Below are 20,740 nucleotides of genomic sequence, written 5' to 3'. Positions count from 1 at the left end.
ACCAGGCAGAGGGCCTTCTCGGTAGTGGCGCCTGACCTGTGGAACGCCCTCCCATCAGATGTCAAAGCGATAAATAACTACCTGACATTCAGAAGACATCTTAAGGCAGCCCTGTTCAGGGAAGTTTTTAATCTGTGATATTTTAGTGTATTTTTGGTTTTTATGGAAGCTGCCCAGAGCGGCTGGGGAAACCCAGCCAGATGGGCGGGGTACAAATAAATTATTATTATTATTATTATTATTATTATTATTATTATTATTATTATTATTATACCAAGGAATACAATCACACCAATGTGCATTTGAAATTCTTTTATTGTTGCTGTAGAATAGGTTTGTTCGTTTGTGGCTAAAACATTCTAACAGTTTGGTAAAACCTGAAAACTAAGGCTAGTCTGGAGACCTTTTGTACCCCAGTTGTCTCTTAATACAATTTATTTATAAAATGAACCTATAAAAATGCATTGCAGAAGCAACAAGGTTTGAACGAAGACATGGAAGCAGACATGACACTTAATGAGATCAACAATGAATACCTTAAGTGTTGGCTTATGGCTCCGTCTTACTAATTATATTCAGTGCAGCTATAACCAATTGATGACAAATACAGTCCGTAAAAAGAGTTCACTGTAATTCTAAGAAAAAGTGCTGGGGGGGAAAGTGCTTAGTCAACAGAGATGACGTATAACTAAGCTAGGACATTTCAAGGAATATATGTAGTCTCAAGTCACTAGAGAGAGTAGGGAACTTGCTTCTTAGCAAGTGTGGGGTTATTTCCAGAGTGGTCAAGAGAGTGAATAGAGAAGGGGCAGCCAACATGTAGCCAGTCCTACAATTCCCACAAGTCCCAGTTATCACAGGCAGCAGTCAAGGGATATTGGGATTTGTAGTCCAACAATATCTGGAGGGTCACAGGTCCCCCTTCCCTCCACTGAATAGAGATCGGTTTCTTCTTGCTAGAAACCTCTCCCCACTCTGGTATTTTGAATGACAGTAGCTCCCCCATTTATTTTTATATCAAAAGCAAAGGTAATAGATGCTCTAGAAAACAGGAAGCAGTTCATGAATCAAGCATTTAAACCAGAGTGTCTGAGACACTGAGAATGGTGACCTTCCAAGACCACAGAAGGTCCAATCAGCCACGTATTTGGCCTGCCAGGGGCTTGACAACCTGATTTTGCCTGGCAGGCAGCAAGCGCAATATTTATCGGTCTCCCTGGTGGATAGGTGGCTCTCGGTGTTTGTTTGTTTTAGCTTGCTGGCTCACTAGTTGTTCAGGCACCCCCTTTTACTGGGAAGTGGTCCTGTGCAAAGGACTTTCTGGAGCAAAGGGGAGATGGCACTGTGAGAGTCCTCTGTTTGGCATTCTAGGAGTCATTTTTCAGCCACCTGTTTCTTGCTGTAGGGGAGTTACACTGGGGTGGGTGGAGTGACTGTGGACATGATGCCTCAACTTCACTCGCCATCTATAGGATGCTGCTTTAACCTCAGCAGGTAAAGGTGTTCCTACTGGCTGGGGCTTCCAAATGTTGACCAGTAGAACTAAGCAGCGAAACAAAAAATAAAAATATTTTCTCTCACATAATCAAAGAGGTGAAATTCAGGAATGCTGAAACCCATTCACTCATGCTTCTAATACACTGTGTGAAAACCCATCATGTTTTTCAAACATTCAAGTCCTGTACATCTGTATGATTTCCTTAATTGCAAGGCCAATGTGCCATTCTCTTTATATTCTCAGCACCTGGATAGGAAATGAGGGGTGATCCAGCTACTGACACCTATCATGTGAATCTTCGTGAGGTGAGCATATCTACATGTGCCATTTGTGATCTAGAAACACATTATTAAAGCAAACAAGCAAACAACAAAAACTCTTAACTTTTCTCATGTTTTGTCACAATCCAAATGGGAGGTTTTTTTAAAAATAAAAAAATTAACTGGTTCTTCTAATTGTGTGGGCATAAAGATGCTTTGTTGGTGTTGAACAATCATGTTACGGGCTGGCTCCCTGTTTCCTATCTTGTGGATGGTTTGGTACGTGTTCATGTTGTAGGCCAATCCAGTTTTAAACATGAGATTGCCTAGTATCTTAAAATATTACAAACCATTCACAGGACTTCAATACAGCCAGCCTTAGGTGGATTGCTGACAAAATATTTGTTGAAACTTCATGAAAATCCTTTGCCATAATATTTACCTCAAGATCAACACAACTGATTTTCACTGAAACTTGTTTCAAAATACATGTTCAAAACTTGTTTCGAAGCTTGTTTAAAAACTGAGGTGTACAAGTTGTACCAGTTTAATCAACAGACAGAACAGGCATATAAAAATGGAGTATAATAAGATAGACCCAAAATAACATCTTTTGTTTTCTCATTCTGCAGGTCAGAAAATTTGCTGATACTAATGATGATTCTCTCACAGAAAGGGAATGGGGGAAAGAGCTAAAGAAAGGCCAATGTGGACCATGTAATGAGTGGGGACTTTCAAATTTCACAATTTATTAATGGCAAGGCCATGTAGGGATCACAGGCCACTGCTTTTAGCATGACAATTTGCCCAGCTATTTATAGCTCCCGAAAGGCTCAAGAGCTATAAAACTTGATTGGTTGGCAAATTATTTAGCAGAGACATTGTATATGCTAGCTGCCAAAGAGAGAAACTCTGAAAATACATTCAAAAATTAAAAATTCACATGACTGTTCTTTCTCCTTTTACAATATAAGTGCACAGTGTATTAACCAACCACAGCATTAAGACAGACCAATGATTCTCATGCAAAATCTCCTCCCACTTTTGCAAACCCTGTGGCACATTTGAAAAATGTCCACAAACTTAACCCCCCTCCCCACAACATACACCAAATTTAGTCTCTTTCTGAGTTGCGTAATTTTTTACTAAAAAACCGATGACATGCAAGTTCCAGCAATTCAAGCCCACCAAATGCTTTTTGTTGCACAACAAAAATGACAACAAGAATCACAAAATACCACCGCACAAAGCTGTACAAGTATAGCAGCACAAACATAGCCAGTGTGAAAGATGTCCAGTAAAAGAGTGAAATGCACTTAACAACCATGACCCTGAACTCAGATTTACAGGGTGGAATTTTGCTTCTTCTGGTTGCATCAAAGTATTTTTTGCCTTCATAAAACAAACGAAGCCTTTCTTCCTTTTCTTCCCAGCGCTTCTGACACCAGAGTTGCAGTTCTTCCCGAGAGGTTGGCAGAGACTGTACTGGGTATCTCTGGACGTGAAAATGAATCTCCTTTGGGAAGTTCCCATACAGAAGATGCTTCTCGGTTTGAGGAATGTTTTGAGGATATGCCACTGTTATGTCATGGATAGCATCAAGATTGTTGCCTAGGGGGAAAGAGATAAAGACTATGAATACAGCTAGTCAGTATTCATGGGACTGAGCACTGATTAGATACTGTGAACAACTGAAACCAGAATCACCTAAAAATCTAAGAGATCCATTATAAAATGTCATTTTCTGTCTTCTAGGTCCAGGAAAATAGGCCACAAACCTTTAAGATTATGTTTTGCCATTTGTGTTCTCCTCTTCAATCAAAAGAACTTTAAAAAATCTTATCTATTTAATTCCAAAAATTCAACCGAAGCAAAGTCTGCAATTTTCACCCCACTTATCAAGGAGTAAGTCCCACTGAATTCAATACAACTTACTTTGGAGTAGACATTGTTAGGATTGCAAGCTAAGTCATCTATGTATCTTCTATTGCTGCTTCCTTTTAAGATGGAAAGTGGTCTACAGTATTATTTACGCTCTGTGTATGTGCACCAATGCCAGCTCTAACACAGTGCACTACTTTCTTGCCTAACAGTGTCCCAGATTTTTTAAAAGTGGCTTTGAGTTACTTTTCATTCAAAAAGATGAATAAGTTAAATAAATAATAAATAGCAATAATACGACATTATTTTTATGCAATCTAAAGTCAGCTTGCCTAATTCGATGTGGGTGCCACACTCACTGGATATGATGTTTAAGATAAGCTGTGCCAGCACATTAATTTATTTTGCATTTCCTTTTAAAACTTCAGTCTGCTGGCTGGGGTAGAGCTGAGTGCATTAGAGATTTAAAACAATGGTTGTTTGGAAATGCAGGCCGGCTACTTCAGGAGGGCTTTTGTTGTTGTTATAGTTGTACACATACTGGAAATGGGCAACATGTTGCATAGTTGGATATAAAATAGCTCTCTCTTTGCTTTCAAAATTCTGCTCTTTGGCATTTTTGTCAAATATTTCCATCGGCATACCTCTCCCATGTCATCACAACACTGTTGCAATGCTAAAGGGAGTATATGCTTAGTAGTATTGTGACTGCGTACTTTTGCTAAGACCCGGTTCTAAACATTTATGTGCTGGCACAGCCACTCTTAGCATAGGATTTTATTTCCACCTTATTTTATCATTCTGTCAGATGTTTATGGCCCAGAAGTAGCCAATGTGGTGTCTTCCAGATGTTTTGGATTATCATTCCCATCAGCCCCAGCCATCATGGCCAATGGTCAGGGATGACTGGAGCTCTAGTCAAAAACATCTAGAGGGTGCCACACTGGTCCCGCATGTCATAGGCTTCTTCTGTCACTGGAAATCCCTGATATTGATTCATTTTTCCTCTGCCTTGATGAACTAATGTAGATTCTAACCCTTTTGGACCACGGATCATGCCATTTCTGAACATTATACAGTACCCGGCATGCAGCTGGTGTTATGTGTTATATAAGGAATAATAAAAGTAACTGATGACTGACGGTCTTAACATCTTCTCCTACCCCTCACCCTCCTTGCTAGGTCCCTGTGGTTAGTTGAAGGAAGGCAAGTTTTCACACACAAATGATAGACTATAAATTAAAGTAAAGCTTCAACTTCCAGCAAAGTTACTTGACATTTCATCAAAAATCCATTGAAAATACTTATAGAGAAAATGTCAAGGATGGAAGTGTTAAAGTGAATCTCTTTCAGAAATCTAAAATGTGAGGAAGGTCCCTTCCCATTCTTCTCCAAAACATACGGTGCTCCTTCTGTGCACTTCACATATTTTTCTGGTGCTACCACTCTGCTACAAGCTGAAATCTATACTCCTCAAGTATGGCGGACAGCTTTCAAGGAGCCTTCTGACGGTACATCTGAAGAAATACGCTAGCCTTTAGACATGGAGATCTATGCTGCTAAAATCACCAGCGAGACTGCCTTGTGGTTCTGCGTGACTTTTACTACACTTTGAAAACTACAGGAAAACCACTGTTGAGTTTGACCGAGGTCAGTGCAAGGAAGGGAAATTACAACTGAATTGTCAAGCTTCATGTGCTTTGGATGTCACTTATGAGAGCACCTGGAATGAATGATTGGCCCTCCATCCAACATGAATAGCATACACCTGCATACTTTCTTGTCCCAACAAGTGGGGCTGTGCCCTCTCCTGCAACAGCCTGCATGAATTTTTCAAAGCACGGTAAGCCTTCATTTGAAAACTAAGAAAATGTAAATGAGCCTTAGCAGCAGTAGCTGTAATAATGCCTCAGGTGAGAACGAAAACAGTTTTCATGTATGTCTGAAATGTCCTAAGATCTGTCTCACAAGAAAGGCTCTTTGTGATCCATATTAAGTACTGTTTTTCTAGAAAAGAAGGGGTGCTGGAATTCATCACAAACGCCTCACTTGTTCTCTTATAATGGCAATGGCGCCCACCTGAGAGGCGCTGTAACTGAGTTCCAGCAAGTTCCAGCTGAAAAAAGCCCTGGCCGCATTCCCCTGCAGATCCAGAACATTCAGTCTTGTTAAACAAGATCTACTTGTTAAGGATACAGAATGCACAATCTAAAACTCCTGCAAAACAGAGCTCATACTAGCTTGTCCTCAGTGCAACTCTTTAAGGCCACATTGCTTTATACATTTACCTCATACAAAGTCCCACTGAATCCTTCTGAGTATGCATAAGATTTCACCAATATATTTGATTTCCAGAATATTTGCTTTGTACTTTCTCTACCACTATAGTACATTGAAAATTCCTTCCTTCCTTCCTTCCTTCCTTCCTTCCTTCCTTCCTTCCTAGTATAACCAGATTATGAACTGCATTGTACCTGCTGCTATTATTACTTGATGAACTTCCCACACTATAGTAGGGGCAATCCCAATAATGTCATTACTTAAGTATGTGTAATAAGGTAAAGAATAAAATGTATAATCTCTTCTTTAGCGAAATGTCATATAGCATAAAAAGCACACTCTTCTTTAGCACAATATCTCCCACAATCTATTAATAACAGGGATTTCATATATATCCCTACATTGGTTGGTAACCTGAATTTCACTGATGCTTTCTTTCCTTGGACCACTGTTTTATCCAGCTTGGGGCTTAATACATCATTCAAATCATCTGTCTAAACAATTTCTTTATTTGTAAAAAGTTAGTCAAAATTTTACAAAAACGAAGTGAAAAATCTTGCCTGTTCTAACATAATCTTGACTAATGGAGTCTTAATAATTTAATAGAATGAATCTACCCTCCGAATGAATGTACTAAGCAGAAGAATGCTCTTTGTATCTGGAGTTAACACACTTCTAAGAACAGAGCAACTCAGAAAACAGAAGCATCAGTATTCCACTGCTGGCAAACTAATAGGAACTCATGCATAACGATTCCTAATAAAGATAAAGCACTAAAATGGGCACTGGCTCCAGCTACTTAGAAGTTACTAAGCAAAAGACAATCTAGAAAGCATTATTGTCTGGCTCCTTTCTATTAATATTTCTTTTGACCTATTTGCATTCCACTTAAAGTCGCTCATATTTCAGGATCTACAGACATCACATCTTTCTCTCAATAATTACAATGCAAAGCTAATTGTTTTAGGCATTATGTCTGAGGCCAGCAAAAGGCAACTCCCAAAACTCTAACTAAGCTTGTGACCAAAGTAAAAGCTTCCCTAATAAATCACTCTCTTCAGTTAAATGCATTTTCAAAAGCAAACAAAAGTCACTTTTATCGCATTGGATTTTTGAAATTCTTTTATTAAAAGCATCTTGCCTGAATTTACACAAATTTAACTTCATTGGTTAAATTTCTATCTTACTATCACGGGAAATTATTCATCCTTGGCACATATCAAGCTCTTAAGATGTATCTGAAAGCTTTTCTTTCCTTGGTTTATGAAAATAACGCATTAATCTTGTGAGGTGGCAAAAAAAAAAGCCGGTGGGTGAAAAAATCCAAACGATGTAGTATGGAATGTAGGTTTGCCTGCAAAGATCTTGGGAAGCAGAAGTTAAGACTTGGAATGGTCAAAATTACATTGCAACCAGCTTATTGAGGTGGAATCCAGGGCAGCATATGCCTTCCAAATGGATCACCAAGCTGGCTGTTCTCTTTGCCTAAACCAGGAGAGTTTGTCAGCCCAAGGGCTACAGTTGGAAACCTTCCCAGAAGCCACATGTCAGTTCGGGCAGAGCAATGGATACGACTTTTACTTTTGTATACTTGGGTACATTCTAGATGCGCAGAAGTTGGAGATTTCCACCCCTTCTCCTGCCCTTCATCTCTATATCCATGAAAGCAAGAGACATAACACTTGAAGGATGCATTCAAACCAAGCCAAAACACTTGAGGAGAGTGCAAAGCACAGATGGTGGGGGGTCCAGAGGGTGGCAATATGTTGGAGTGGTGATGCAGGACCTTTTTTGGGGGGGGTGACCTATGAGGAGGGGGTTGGGCAATCTGATGGGGGAGAGGAGGGTGAATTGTGAGCGAGATGGAAAGGGGAACAGGTGAGATGCGAGGAGATGGGGAGGAGGGGTTTGGGGGTGAGTTGTAAAGAGAGGGGGGTTGGCAATCGGGTGGGGGTGGAGGGGGTAGATGGGGCTGGTGAACAATGCAAGCAGAAGCCACAACCTGTAGTTTTTGGGGAAAACAAAATCGGTAAAGGGGGCATATACTTCAAACAGCATTTCAGTAATAACATCAATAATGTTACACAGCAACCTGATAGCTCAGTTGGTAGAGAATGAGACTTAATCTCAGGTTCATGGGTTCGAGACCCATGTTGGGGAAAAGATTCCTGCATTGCAGGAAGTTGGACTAGATGATCCTCGTGGTCCCCTCCAGCTCTGTGAGAATGTAGGTTTAAAGAAAACTGGGTGAAACCAAGCCTTAAGCATCTAGCTCACTACCATCCCCTCTTCAGGCTACGATACGCCTGTCCATAGAGCAAAGATACAATTTGCAGAATTAAAACCCAATCATTCAATCCGGCTTTAACGATACCATAGTGATGCTACTGAACATTATACAGGGTAAACATTCTGGTTGTCAGGAAAGTCTAGCTATCGAAAGCTGTGATGTGTCCCTTCTGGCAAGCTATGTAAATGAATCTGCATGGAAAATAAATAGCACTTTTGCCTTCTCAATTGCATGTTTATCAAAAGGGTTTGGGTGTCTTGCAGGCTGTACAGACGAATGAGGTTGCACTGTACTCTTGGCATCTTGCCGGAACAAAATCTAACTGCCAAAAGCTGATGAAACCTCTGCCAAAGGCCAACTGCAAGGCAAGGAAAGAATCCTAAATGCGCGCCTAAGAATGTCATTGTGCACTCCTGCCTTTGCAACAAGAAGCAACTTTACCCAGATATCAGCAAAGAGTTCAACAGGACCCTTATTATCTCCCAAGCTTTCTTTACATGACAAGAGATCTGCCACCTATGTCCTGAAAATTTGTAATCCTGGCCAGATTGCTAATGGTTGTTTTTTTTTTTTTATGCACCCCAATCCTATGCAAGTTTAGTCAGCAGTAAATTCCTACTGCTTGTATTACTGTGCCAAGTAAGTAATTATTCCCACTTAGGAGTGCAACCTATTTAAACTCATTTTTTCTGTCCCACCCTTTAGGGTAGGGTGGGGAACCTGTGGCCCTCCCGGTGTTGCTGCATGTGCCATGCTGGTTGACATGGAGGGCAACAACATCTAGGGGTCAATCAGTTCCCCACCGCTGCACTTTAGGCTTTTATTTGTGTTTAAAGTTCTTGAGAGGCTGTGCACTTCTCCTTTCCAGTGCCGACGCTACCTACATTGTTAAAAAAGGAAGTGGACCACTACATAGTTATTCTTCTTCCTCTCTTATGAGATACGAGATAAGGGCTTTCAAGCTTATTGTGTCCAGGATAACATGCATTTGAGGCATTCTTTGTGCAGAAAAGCCCTTCATTTGCTCCAAAGTTCAAACAATGTCAACTGCCCCCCCCCCAATACAACTGTCCTTTGAAGGCTGCCTTTTGTGTACTGAGAAAGGATTCACTGAACAGCAAAGTCTGGGCACATAAAGGATATGGGCAACAGGACAAAATCAGCTGTTGTGATGTGTAATATTCTAACTAAGGGACTGCATTCATCCTAGTGCCAACCTGGCAGCTGCATTTTAGCCTTCATAGCAATGCTTCTCTTTCTCCTGCAGCTTCTGAAGTGCTATTCTATGAATTACAAAGCGAATGAGCTATAAATAAAGCACAGACAACATACAAAAAGTGGGATAGGAGAAGGTCAAAAGGGTGGAAAAACAAGTTATTTTCAGCCTCTTCAGGATGACCAGGCAGAACTGACTCACGGACTCTGCTTATCTAACTCAGTTTACAGGCTTCACAACTGCACATTTCTCCCAATTATGCAAACTTGTTCCCTTCTCAGGACCACATAATTTTGAATCTATGTAGACAAGCTCTCACAGCCATCGCTGTTAACACAGTTATGGGACGTAAAATAAATGGTGCATGGTCAAAGTTAGAGCCCTTTGGCAGCTTCAGTCCACATGCATGGCCTACATAAGCAACAATGCCCCCCCTCACTTCAGTGTACAATGGACTGTGTGAAACACTTACTGGCATTGAAGTGAATGCGTAAATCCATGCCATGTGGAGAACTTGCATGTGTGCTGCTGTCCCTGAATGCACACATTATTACAAGGTAGAAACATTTAAACTGATTTTGGATATTAAATCATGATACCTTGTCTGCGTCTGAGGCAGGGAAGCTCAGGACTGAGGTCTCTTTCTCCAACCTTCCACACTCACCCCAATTAACTCCTCTTCTCGTTCGCTCTCCTTCACATCTCAAGTGTTTTTGCAAAGCTGGAATGTGTCCTTAAACTCTGCTGCCTCTTGCCTGCTTGTCTGAGTGGAGGATAGAGAAATGTCTACGAGTGTGTGCAGAAACTAGCCTGCTGTAGAAGGGTAAAATTTACATGTGGTGCTCTGCCTACTTTTGCCTCTGCCCCGTCTACCCCTGGCATACAACCCCTGAAAGGTTGACCAGAAGCATAGGTGCCAGCTCCCCCAAAGTCTGTTGGGACGGGACCAAAACCCACCAGTCTTGAGGGGGTGGACCAGGCTGAGCCCATCCTCTCCCTTCCTCTTACATTTCTCCCGCAATTCCGCCTTGGGAGATGCCACATGGCCTGGCTGGAGGTTGCCTCAGGCCGCGCAGCACTGGAAGATGCAGTGAGGACTGGCACAGTCTAGCAGAACGTCGCCGCACAGCCTGGCAGGAGGACACCCCAGGAGGCAGTGTGGCTTGGAGCAGCCTGGCTGGAGGTTGCCCCTGGCCACACAGTGTCTGAAACAGTTACGTCACACACACATGCACCCCCCACCCAACTCGGCGCCTCTGATCAGAAGGGAATGCGGCACTCAGACTGAAATAGCCCTGTTCTAAGATTTAGAAAATGAGTTCTGACAATAGGCCCATGTCCCGCACCTCCTCTAAAAAGAACAAAACCCTTTGCTCATATGATCAGTGTAACAACAGAGTCACTACCTCACACAAAATCCCTCCTGTTGTGTGAAAAACCCATGAATGTGCCTCAACATTGCCCTGTTCATGAAATTAGTCTGCTTGCGTGAACCATTGAATTCCAGGGGTGAAGGCCTATTGCTGCAATCAAATCCAGCATGCCACGTATTTGACAATAGTTTTCACGTTGCTGAACGTCCTGGTTCCCCAACTTGCTTCCCGAACAGCTTGCGGAGTGGAGGCAGCCAGCCTTTCCTGTGTGGGTCAGGGACTTCTAACTTCCCCACCTGCCCTTCTTTGTACAGTGGAACCTTGGTTCCCGAACGGCTTAGTTGCCAAACAAATCGGCTCTCAAATGCTGCAAACCCAGAAAAGAGTGTTCCTGTTTGCGAACGTTTTTTGGAAGCCGAACATCCTACGTGGCTTCCGCTTGAGTAGAGGAATCCCCTGCAGCCAATCGGAAGCCACGCCTTGGTTTTTGAACGGACTCCCAGAACAGATTAAGTTTGAGAACCAAGGTACCACTGTGTATAGTTATAACTTTTGTGACTTTCTTCAATGAAGGAGGTCTCTATCTGCAACGTTCCTATGGACATCGGTCGGTGATTTGTTCTCAGCATCAAGGAGGAATTTTTACCTGCAGGCAGATTGGCTTAGGTCCTATGGGGTTTTCACCTATCTCAGAGCAATGGCTGTTTTTGATTCCCCACAATAGCGGAAGGGGCAGAGCTTCATTTTCCATGAAGGGAATTCATGAAGTTGATTCTGGAGCCAGAGTTGAATGGGGTAGGCCACAACACATTTTGGGATGAAGTGGGCTACTTCCCGAGGTAGCAAATCCAGAACTGAACCAAATCTTGATGGTAGTGCATACTCCTAGTTTTTTACAATAAAGTGGATTATCTCATTTAACATGTCCTGAATTATGGACGGTTCAAGTGTTTTTGTTTTTTGTTTAAGTGAGATAATGTGTAGGTAATAGCAAGAGTTAACATTGCCTGACAAACCAGTGACCTTTGCTACTCTTAAGAAGGCTTAAGTATCTGCTATTTGTAATTAGAGGCCGTCTCAAAATCTTATTCAAAGAGAACTCACACTTGGAAGTCTCATTGTAAAATGGGAGATACCACCCCCCAACCAGATATGCAGGTAAGATTTTGTTGCTGCCAGATACTCCATGCAAAAATTCATTTCTGCACTTTTCATCAGTGCCCCAACTCAACCACTAGAGAGTTCTCTTTAGCTGCTCAGGGATCTTCACAACTGTATCTCAGACATCATTAAGGACCCTTCTGGCCCTTGGTAGCTTAGGAAAACAGCTATAAAGTTAAGAACCGATTCATTTACAATATTCACTAATATGACAGATTAGCTGCAGCAAACAAAATAACAAAACCGTTTTTAATTCAGAGAGCTTTACTGTGAACAGCAAGGCTATTAACATTAGCTAGGATCCAAAGAACCATGCAACTAGCTCCATTAGATCAGTGGGACTTTAGAATAGTGCTGTCCCAGTGGAGATAAAAAAGGGTAAGTTTAACAATAAGTTTAAACTAGGAACACTGGAATTTTTCTAATGACCTTCAAGCACATAGTCGTCATTTGGGGGATTCGGGTTCAAGTAAGCTCTGAAAATGACTGCATAACTCATGAAATGGCTTCTTATGGGTGTTTTTGTTTTTATTTTGTGAATCTTATCCCTCCCAAGACATAACATATGCTGGCTTTACTGGAATGATACAAACTGCCAAACTGCTTAATGAGCAATTATTGGAAAGAAGCCATGAGCAGATTTTAAAACTTTTCTTTTTTCACCTAGCATGTAAACTGTGGTGTAACTGATTGTTCTCCTCTGCTTCATGATGCTTACATCTTACACGTTTTCTGTCAAAACCATTTGAAAATACAACTAATAGTAAGGCATTAACTTGTCATCCAATCTAAGATGACTAATTTTGGAGTTTAATCAATCTCTTAAGCTCTTTCCTTAGTTATTTAAATCAAATCAGACGGAATCTGGCCCATGCTCCTTCAAGCAGTTAATGCTCTGCCTAAATTTCTTGCTGTTTCATTAAAACTATTCAAATAAGTTGTGTTAGTAAGTGAACATTCCCAGCAGAGCTTGGCAAGCATCATACACAAACAAGCTCATCTATGTGCCTCTGAAGGAAACCAGTTTCAGAAGGATAAACTATTTGTGTTTCAATGTGCATCCAGTTCCCTGATCGGCAGAAGAGGGGCTCTTTTAAAAACCACTTAGCGTTAAAGATGCGGCAACATTAAGTTTCCTATACAGTCATTATAGTTTATATATATCACTGTGTGAACAGCCTGCTAGCCTTATAATATAAAGTGGTAGATCAGACTGCAGCTTATATATAGTTTTCAAAATGACAGGTGTTTAAATCCATGAGTGGACAGGAGGAGAAACGATCTTATAGCTGCTAATCTGCTGGCACTGAAACAGTTTCTGCCATGCCACAATACACAAGTGGACAAATCTTATTAAGTTCAATAAACCCAGTACTCAGGGAGCCATCTTAATCAGAAAGGGATTTAATTAAAAGTCTCGGCTGCAATAAACACTCTTTAATTATGACTGACTAATATTTATCCACAAGGAAGAATTTGTTTCAGGATTAGCCAGAGACCTGGAGGAAGCCAAATACATCAACTTAATAATGGAATGCCTAATTAAACTATAATGGATTTCTAATTGTGATATATTGCTTTGTAGCACATATGATTTATTTAGTACAATTGTTTTTCATTGGCTGTGCTAGGCCATTTAAAAATGCAATCATATAAAGGAGAGAGACAGACAGAATTAGGATGCACTGAAAGCGAGTCCAGTTGTATTTTTACTAAAGAGGATGTTGTTGCCTCCCAATACACATTTCAATATTTATTAAGGGGAACGACTCTAATTCCATCACCCCGTCCCAAATCTGAGATAGTAGGTGGGCACAGTGGGACTTCCTCTCCCCCCTCCAATCCGCTCTGCAGGTTCCCCAACCCACTAGAGCAGGTTTGAGGATGTGTTGGGAGCTGCAGGTGGGAAGAGGAGGAATGGGAAGTCTCGCTTACAAAAGCAGAAGCCTTGTTCATTTATATTAGGATCCAAGCCAGCATTTTTGTTAAGGCTTGATTTCCACACACACACACACACACACACACACACACACACACACCCAGTTGGATAAAGGGATATGTTTTCTAGCACATTTTCCCATTTTAAACTAAATAAAATTTATTTATAACAAGATGGGAACAGTTTGGTACATCAGAAACCGTTGCCTCATATGTGAACTTGCTCAATGACTTTCTCTGAGGCACTTCTCGTTAACCCTCCTCTGACAGAGTTTCAGATGGCAGAGATTAGGTGGGGCCTTTTTCATCATGGAACCCAGACTCTTTCCAGAGAAGTTCAACAGACCACCTCCTTGCCAACTTTTAAGCAGGCACTGAAAGCTGTATTGTTTTAGCTGCCATTTTCAGTTAATTTGCCTCCAAAGTTTATCCCATGGTAGTTGTTTTTGCTCTTTATCATGAATGCACATTCATTCAATTAATGTATTATTAGAACGTGTAGAATTCCAAACACAGTAGGACTGTGAACATGGAACAAGAGAGGAGGGAATATGAAAAAGTTACATACTTATGCATATTAGCATAATGGACATGTGATGATGATGTTGATGATGATGATGAGTCTCATCATCATCATCAACAACAACAACCTCCCAAGGTGAAATAGAGTTGGTCAGATTCCAGTCCAATCTTAAAACAAAACACACACACAAACACAAATCCTGGCTTTTAAAAAATCCCTTCTTTTATACAGGAGGTCAGTTTCACTAAAGAGACCCACTTTTATTCATATGGCTTTCCTCATCATATTTCGGTGGTTTCCTTTAGAGTAGGTTCTAAGGTGCCTTCACATAATTTTCCAGCTAATTTTTTCCATGGTTGGTTTGACCAAGAACTGGGAAAAGGTTTATTTTCTGAAGAAACTACTACAGAAGCAAATGAAGCCTTAAATGAAAAGGTGAATATTCACTCCAGAGAGAAAGGTAAAATTTGATGTGAAAAATAATACTTTTATAAAATCTCCATAAAGCTCTCACAATTACAACTCTTTTTTGTGCTGTCAATTTATACTTATGAAATGAAAAATACTTTCTGCATTAAGTTGTGAGAAGTGCCGGCAGGTTCACCAACAATGTCTTACATTCAGAAAAACTTTCCACTGTTCAGCAGTGGAACAGACTCTGGTGATTGGTGGTAGAGTCCTTGGAGGTTTTTAAACAGAGGTTGGATAGATGTCTGTCATGAATGCTTTAGCTGAGATCCCTACATTGCAGGGAGTTGGACTAGATGACCCTTGGGGTCTCTTCTAACTCTAAGATTCTATGTTTCTATATTCTAACCTTTATTAATAATATACCTTTCTATAATCACCACTAGTTTGGTTATACATTTTAAGGGGTGTTTGACAAATGCTCCTGAACCATGAAGCACTCGTGGCTACTTTACACTTCCACCTGATGACATTAAAACAGAATTTTGATAATATTTGTGTGAGTTTAGAGGTCTGTGGGTTAAACCACAGAGCCTAGGGCTTGCCAATCAGAAGGTCGGCGGTTCGAATCCCCACGACGGGGTGAGCTTCCGTTGCTTGGTCCCTGCTCCTGCCAACCTAGCAGTTTGAAAGCACACAGTGCAAGTAGATAAATAGGTACCACTCCGGCAGGAAGGTAAATGGCGTTTCCGTGTGCTGCTCTGGTTCGCCAGAAGTGGCTTAGTTATGCTGGCCACATGACCTGGAAGCTGTACACCGGCTCCCTCGGCCAGTAAAGCAAGATGAGTGTCGCAACCCCAGAGTCGTCCGGGACTGGTCCTTTACCTTTTAGAGGTAGTAACAAACAATGCACACATAGAGAAGGTTTCCAATAATATTCTTGGTACAGAATGGTTCACATAGGATCTTTTTTATAGTAAATTTATTTCAGTGATCCAATGTTGGGTAAAATGCTTATCAAAGCTGTGATCATTTCAAAATAGTGAAAGAACAATATAACCTAGATAGCTTTGTCATGATTAATTCATGAGCTTCTTAAGCTTTTAAACGGACTCCTTGTTTCAAGAAATATTTACATGTGCCCAATGTCCTCAGTGTCCTCTTAGAGAACTAAAAAAAATAAAACAGGAGGAAAAATCCCTTCGGCAATAAAAAGAAATATGGCATGGAGATCAGTCTAGTTGGGGGCTGAGGGGAGAATCATCAGTGTCCCACAGCAGCACGTTTTACAAAAGGAATTAAAGCCATGAAATTAACATTTTAATGAAGCAGAGAGACCATTGACGTCAGGACTACTCACTGATTGCTGCTTCCAGGTGGCCTAATGAGATGAAAATGAAGTTTATATCCTCAGCTAGTCTAAGCCAGGCTTGTTTTGTGACTGTGATTGAATTTAAATGAGAAGACACTGCTGTGTGCAAACATGCCTAGGCTGGTTAGTAGCCTGTTCAAACGTAAGCACAATAAAAAGCTTGATTTAAAATACTTCAGTGCACAGAAAGCAACAATGAAACAATGGGGCTTTCTTCCCCTCACGCCAGCCACACATTTTTATACTTTAAAAAATACACAGAAATGTTATACAGCAGTATGTGTACCAGACCATCTCAGCATCTCTAAGCACAAATTCATCTCAATCTATTTGTTCTTATATATAGTGGCCAACTTCTTACTTACCTATAAAGGAAAGAATACCTTTTGGTCAGTATGTATAACTCAGTGACTACTCCCTGTTGTTTCAGTCTCCAGGTTCTCTGGCTAAAAGATCTCAACAAGGCTGAGAGAGACCTCTTCCTAAGATTTTTGAGAAGTACTGCTCAAGTAGACTCTGATAGGCTAAATTATCATTACCTATTAACATGTTGTGAACCACCCCAATGACTGGCCACGCTGGCTGGAGTGATGAGGTTGTAATCTAGTAGCATACTGGGTCACAAAGTTAGGGAAGGCTGGGCTAGATGGCCTGATGGCCTGGTAGTATTCGAGATAACTTCATACATTCATATGAAGCAGTAGACCCAGGTTAAGAATTGTATGCAATGTGAAATACCAGAAGTCTTTGCATTCTTACTCACACATTTGATGAACTCAAGGGCAGCAGCCGCCTGGAAAGTGGTTATCATGTTATATGAGCTTTTGCCAACTTGGTGCCCTAGCAAATTAGACATTTTGAACTACAGTTCCAATCAGACCCATCCAGCAGGGCCAGTGGTCAGAAATGCTGGGTGTTGGTGCCCTCCAGATGTTTGGAGCTACAAGTTGTCAAAGGCTACCTTAGACCAAAATTAAGATCATGTGGGATTGATACCACTACACCGTACTGGTTATTAAAGAAGCTGTTAGCGAACAAAAAACAACAATTTAAGGTGTGCGTTGGTCTATGGCTGAGCCAGTAGGGACAAGGCGGCTTTTCCCAAATGTTTTTCATCAGCTGAAAAGTTTGTGCTTTTAAGGCAACAGGGCTGGGAAATCACTGAAAAGGGGTTCTCTGATGGAAGGAAATGCATTGTTAAAAATCTTTTGATCACTGAGGGAGACCTCAGACATACCGTATTTTTCGCTCCACTGGACGCACCCGACCATAGGGCGCATCTAGTTTTTAGAGGAGGAAAACAAGGAAAAAATATTCTGAATCAAATGTTGTATAAACTACTGTATTTAATAAACAACCGGTATATCAGAATCACATTACAGCCATGTAAAGTGAACAGCAGTCAACAATGGCATTAAGAACCATCATCACTGTCATTAACAAATGAAGAGAGACTTTAAGGTTTGAGTACTCTTCTAGTCTTCTGTGAACCCCAAGAACTCATCACTGCTAAAGTCAGAATTTATGAAGCTCAGTTGCTCAGTCACTGACATCACTTTCTTCGCTATCTTCATGTAAAATACCATCTTCGTATCCATCCAAAGCATTGCTAATGCCACATTTTTTCCTCTCAATCCTCTTCCTCCCCTCTCTCAGCGAACAGCCTGCCAGCTGCTCGCAAACATTCCCTTTACTTGAATTACAGTTAAGAAACAGCCAAGCAGAGCTTCTCAGCGGCAGGCTTGGGAGGCTTTCCTTTTCCCCACTTTTTTTCTCTCCCCCCCACAAGCAGAACAGTCCCCTTTTCCAGCCTCCTCCTCTCCATCCCTGTCACCCAAACTCCTCAGGTGACGTCTACAATTTCTCCCCTTCACTGCTCCCTCTCCTTTGCCCTCTACCATGACTCTCCACTCACGGCAACCTATGGTACCTCATCTCCCTTCACCCAGCTTCTGGGTCCCCCTCCTCTCCGTCCTCTTCCTCCCCTCTCTCAGTGAACAGCCTGCCCGCTGCTCCAAACCTTGAGGGGAAGGGCAGGCTGCTGGCAGAGCAGCACCCCCATTCAGCAGCCCTGGAGCGTGGGGCATGGGCGCACAGCCATCCCGTTGCTCCAAAGTTTCCCGGTGCTGCAGAGGGAAGCCGAGGCTGCCGGCAGATGAGCGCGGTTCTCCCCCTCCGCCCCCATTCAGCAGCCCAGGAGTGCGGGAGATGGGCACACAGCCCTCCCGTTCCTCCAAAGCTTCCCGGGGCTGCAGGGGGAAGCCGAGGCTGCCGGCAGATGAGCGCGGCTCTCCCCCCGCCCCCATTCAGCAGCCCAGGAGTGCGGGGCATGGGCGCACAGCCCTCCCCTTGCTCCAAAGCTTCCCGGGGCTGCAGGGGGAAGCCGAGGCTGCCGGCAGGGGAGCGCGGCTCCACCACCACTACCAAAGACCAGTCCAAGAGTGTGCCGCACTCCGGCAATTTGGCTCCAGGGACCACACATTCGCTCAATAGGACGCACAGACATTTCCCCTTACTTTTTAAGAGTAAAAAAGTGCGTCCAATGGTGCAAAAAATACGGTAGGTTTTATTTATTTATTGTTTGTCACATTGATCAGGCCTTGACCTGGATAGCATTTTTATTTATACCCTTCTTGCATTTTAACATGCTTTTGTGGGATTAAAGTTGTATTTTATTTTCTCATGCTATTTGGGAGTACTTACTATTTTTTTTCATTCACACCCAACTCAGTATTTCAGTTCATCTTCAGAAGTTGGAGTCATATCCTTTTTTGTGTGACTCCAATTCCCTGCACCTCCACTTTAAAAGGATCTCAAACAGCAAATACAAACAGACCTCTGTAAGAATCCTCTGCCACCCAAAGGCAGACAGCATTGGACTAGATCCACTTAAGAGTATATAAGGCATGAGTTTTCAGCAACACTAGTATAAGCTGTGGGAAAATACTGTTAGCCCATCTGAAAACGGCAGCTTTATTTAATCACAGCATTTTTAAACTACAAAGCAATTTAAACCCATAAATTAGAATATAGAAAGTAAACCTCTCGGGATCATAAATTTAGACTTTGTAAACAAATTTGGATGATAACATTACCCTGCAGAATGTCAGTGTTAAGAATGATTCACCAAAACTACAAACACTGTTGATATTCAGAGGATGAAATACTGAAGCTAAGTTTAATATTTAATATGGTTAAAATTCCTACAGAGAAGAATGACATCATCTCTCTCTTGGAAGCTATTTTTCCCACCCTTTAAAGAACAAAAACTGTTACTAAATCAGGAGGATTGTATTCTGAAAACAAACACTTTACATTCTTTCACCCCTAAAGATATTTCTGCCATTATAGAAGGAATACTATCAATATTTTCTATGGTTCTAAGACCATCCAGTTTTATTAACTAAAGGTCGGTTTAAAAATAAAACCAGGTATTTTACTAATAAAGAATGTAAGGCCACACTGAAGAAATTAAATCATATGTATAAGAAATGCCACTTTCAAAGTGACTGAAGTGAATAAACGAAACTTTTTTAGTGAATCACAGACCAAGATGCTGGAGAAAAAGTAGAAAATGAGAAAGCCGTTTTCAAGTTTCTAAGAGGCAAAAACAGTTCCTGAAATATGTAATTCTGAAAGTATTTGGCATGCATTCTAAAACCCATCAGCCCAAGCAAGATGGGGGTCAGTTGGCTTTCCTGCAAAATACTAAGTTGAATATTTTGAAGCCATAAATTTAATAAAATGAACATGTGCTAATTTTACCCCCTTGGCTCTGTCAACAAAACCCTTATTTGGTAACCTATGTTCTAGGGCAGTATTTTCCAATTTGTCAATGCAGTGAGAAGGCTCAAAGTGTAATCCTGTAGGAATCAGTCCAAATGAAGCAAGCAATGGTTGAACGGTAAAAAAAAAAGCCTTTTAGGGTATAAAAAATCAGAGAAGACATACATAATGCACAAGCTCTGTAGTTTTCTTAGAAGGATGTAAATAAGAACTAAGCAAAGCAAGGTGGAGAAAACAAAATAGCTTAAATTTCATCTCTTCCCTGCAGGCTTTCATATTTGTGAGAGGCACAATACTTTTGTCCTACTATCGCTTTTAACCCATGATCCCTTATTTATCTCCATTATCCTTTATTTCTTTCAGTACAAATGGCTGACTGGTCAGGTCACAGTTCTGCCACTTGGTTCCAAGCCATTTTTAAAATCAGTCTGATCCTTCAGTTTAAACAGTTTCCAGTAATTATTATCATGATTGTGCATCTAGGTACCAGGCTTAAAAATACCCTTGACTATTAACTGGAAGGGTAGTGGGGGTTTGTGGTCTTTATACTACTTGACTTTTAGTTCTATGGGTAAAATTTGTCCTCTTATAAATATTCCGGTGAAGGCACATTTATGCATTGTGTTTTATTCCTTTATATTGAGTTTTGATGTATTTCATGCTTTATGTTGCTTTGAAGCACTCTTCTGTGTATGAAAAGTGATAAATTAATACATACTGAAAACTCAGTATGTATCCAGTATTCATACATATT

General features: G+C 41.2%; 1 protein-coding gene across 1 annotated transcript in view; it reads right to left on the bottom strand.

Annotated features, from left to right (window-relative positions):
- Positions 1–297: 297 nt before the first annotated feature.
- Positions 298–20,740, bottom strand: part of LCLAT1 (lysocardiolipin acyltransferase 1) — an 84,414-nt gene continuing 63,971 nt past the window's right edge. The window contains exon 6 of the mRNA XM_083604606.1: positions 298–3,369. Within this exon, the coding sequence (XP_083460732.1) occupies positions 2,873–3,369 (497 nt within the window). The 3' untranslated portion in view covers positions 298–2,872. The remainder of the gene's footprint in view (positions 3,370–20,740) is intronic.

This window comes from Podarcis filfolensis (assembly GCF_964270895.1).
Source record: "Podarcis filfolensis genome assembly, chromosome: 3".
NCBI lineage: Eukaryota > Metazoa > Chordata > Lepidosauria > Squamata > Lacertidae > Podarcis > Podarcis filfolensis.
This window is presented reverse-complemented; position numbering and strand designations above follow the sequence as displayed.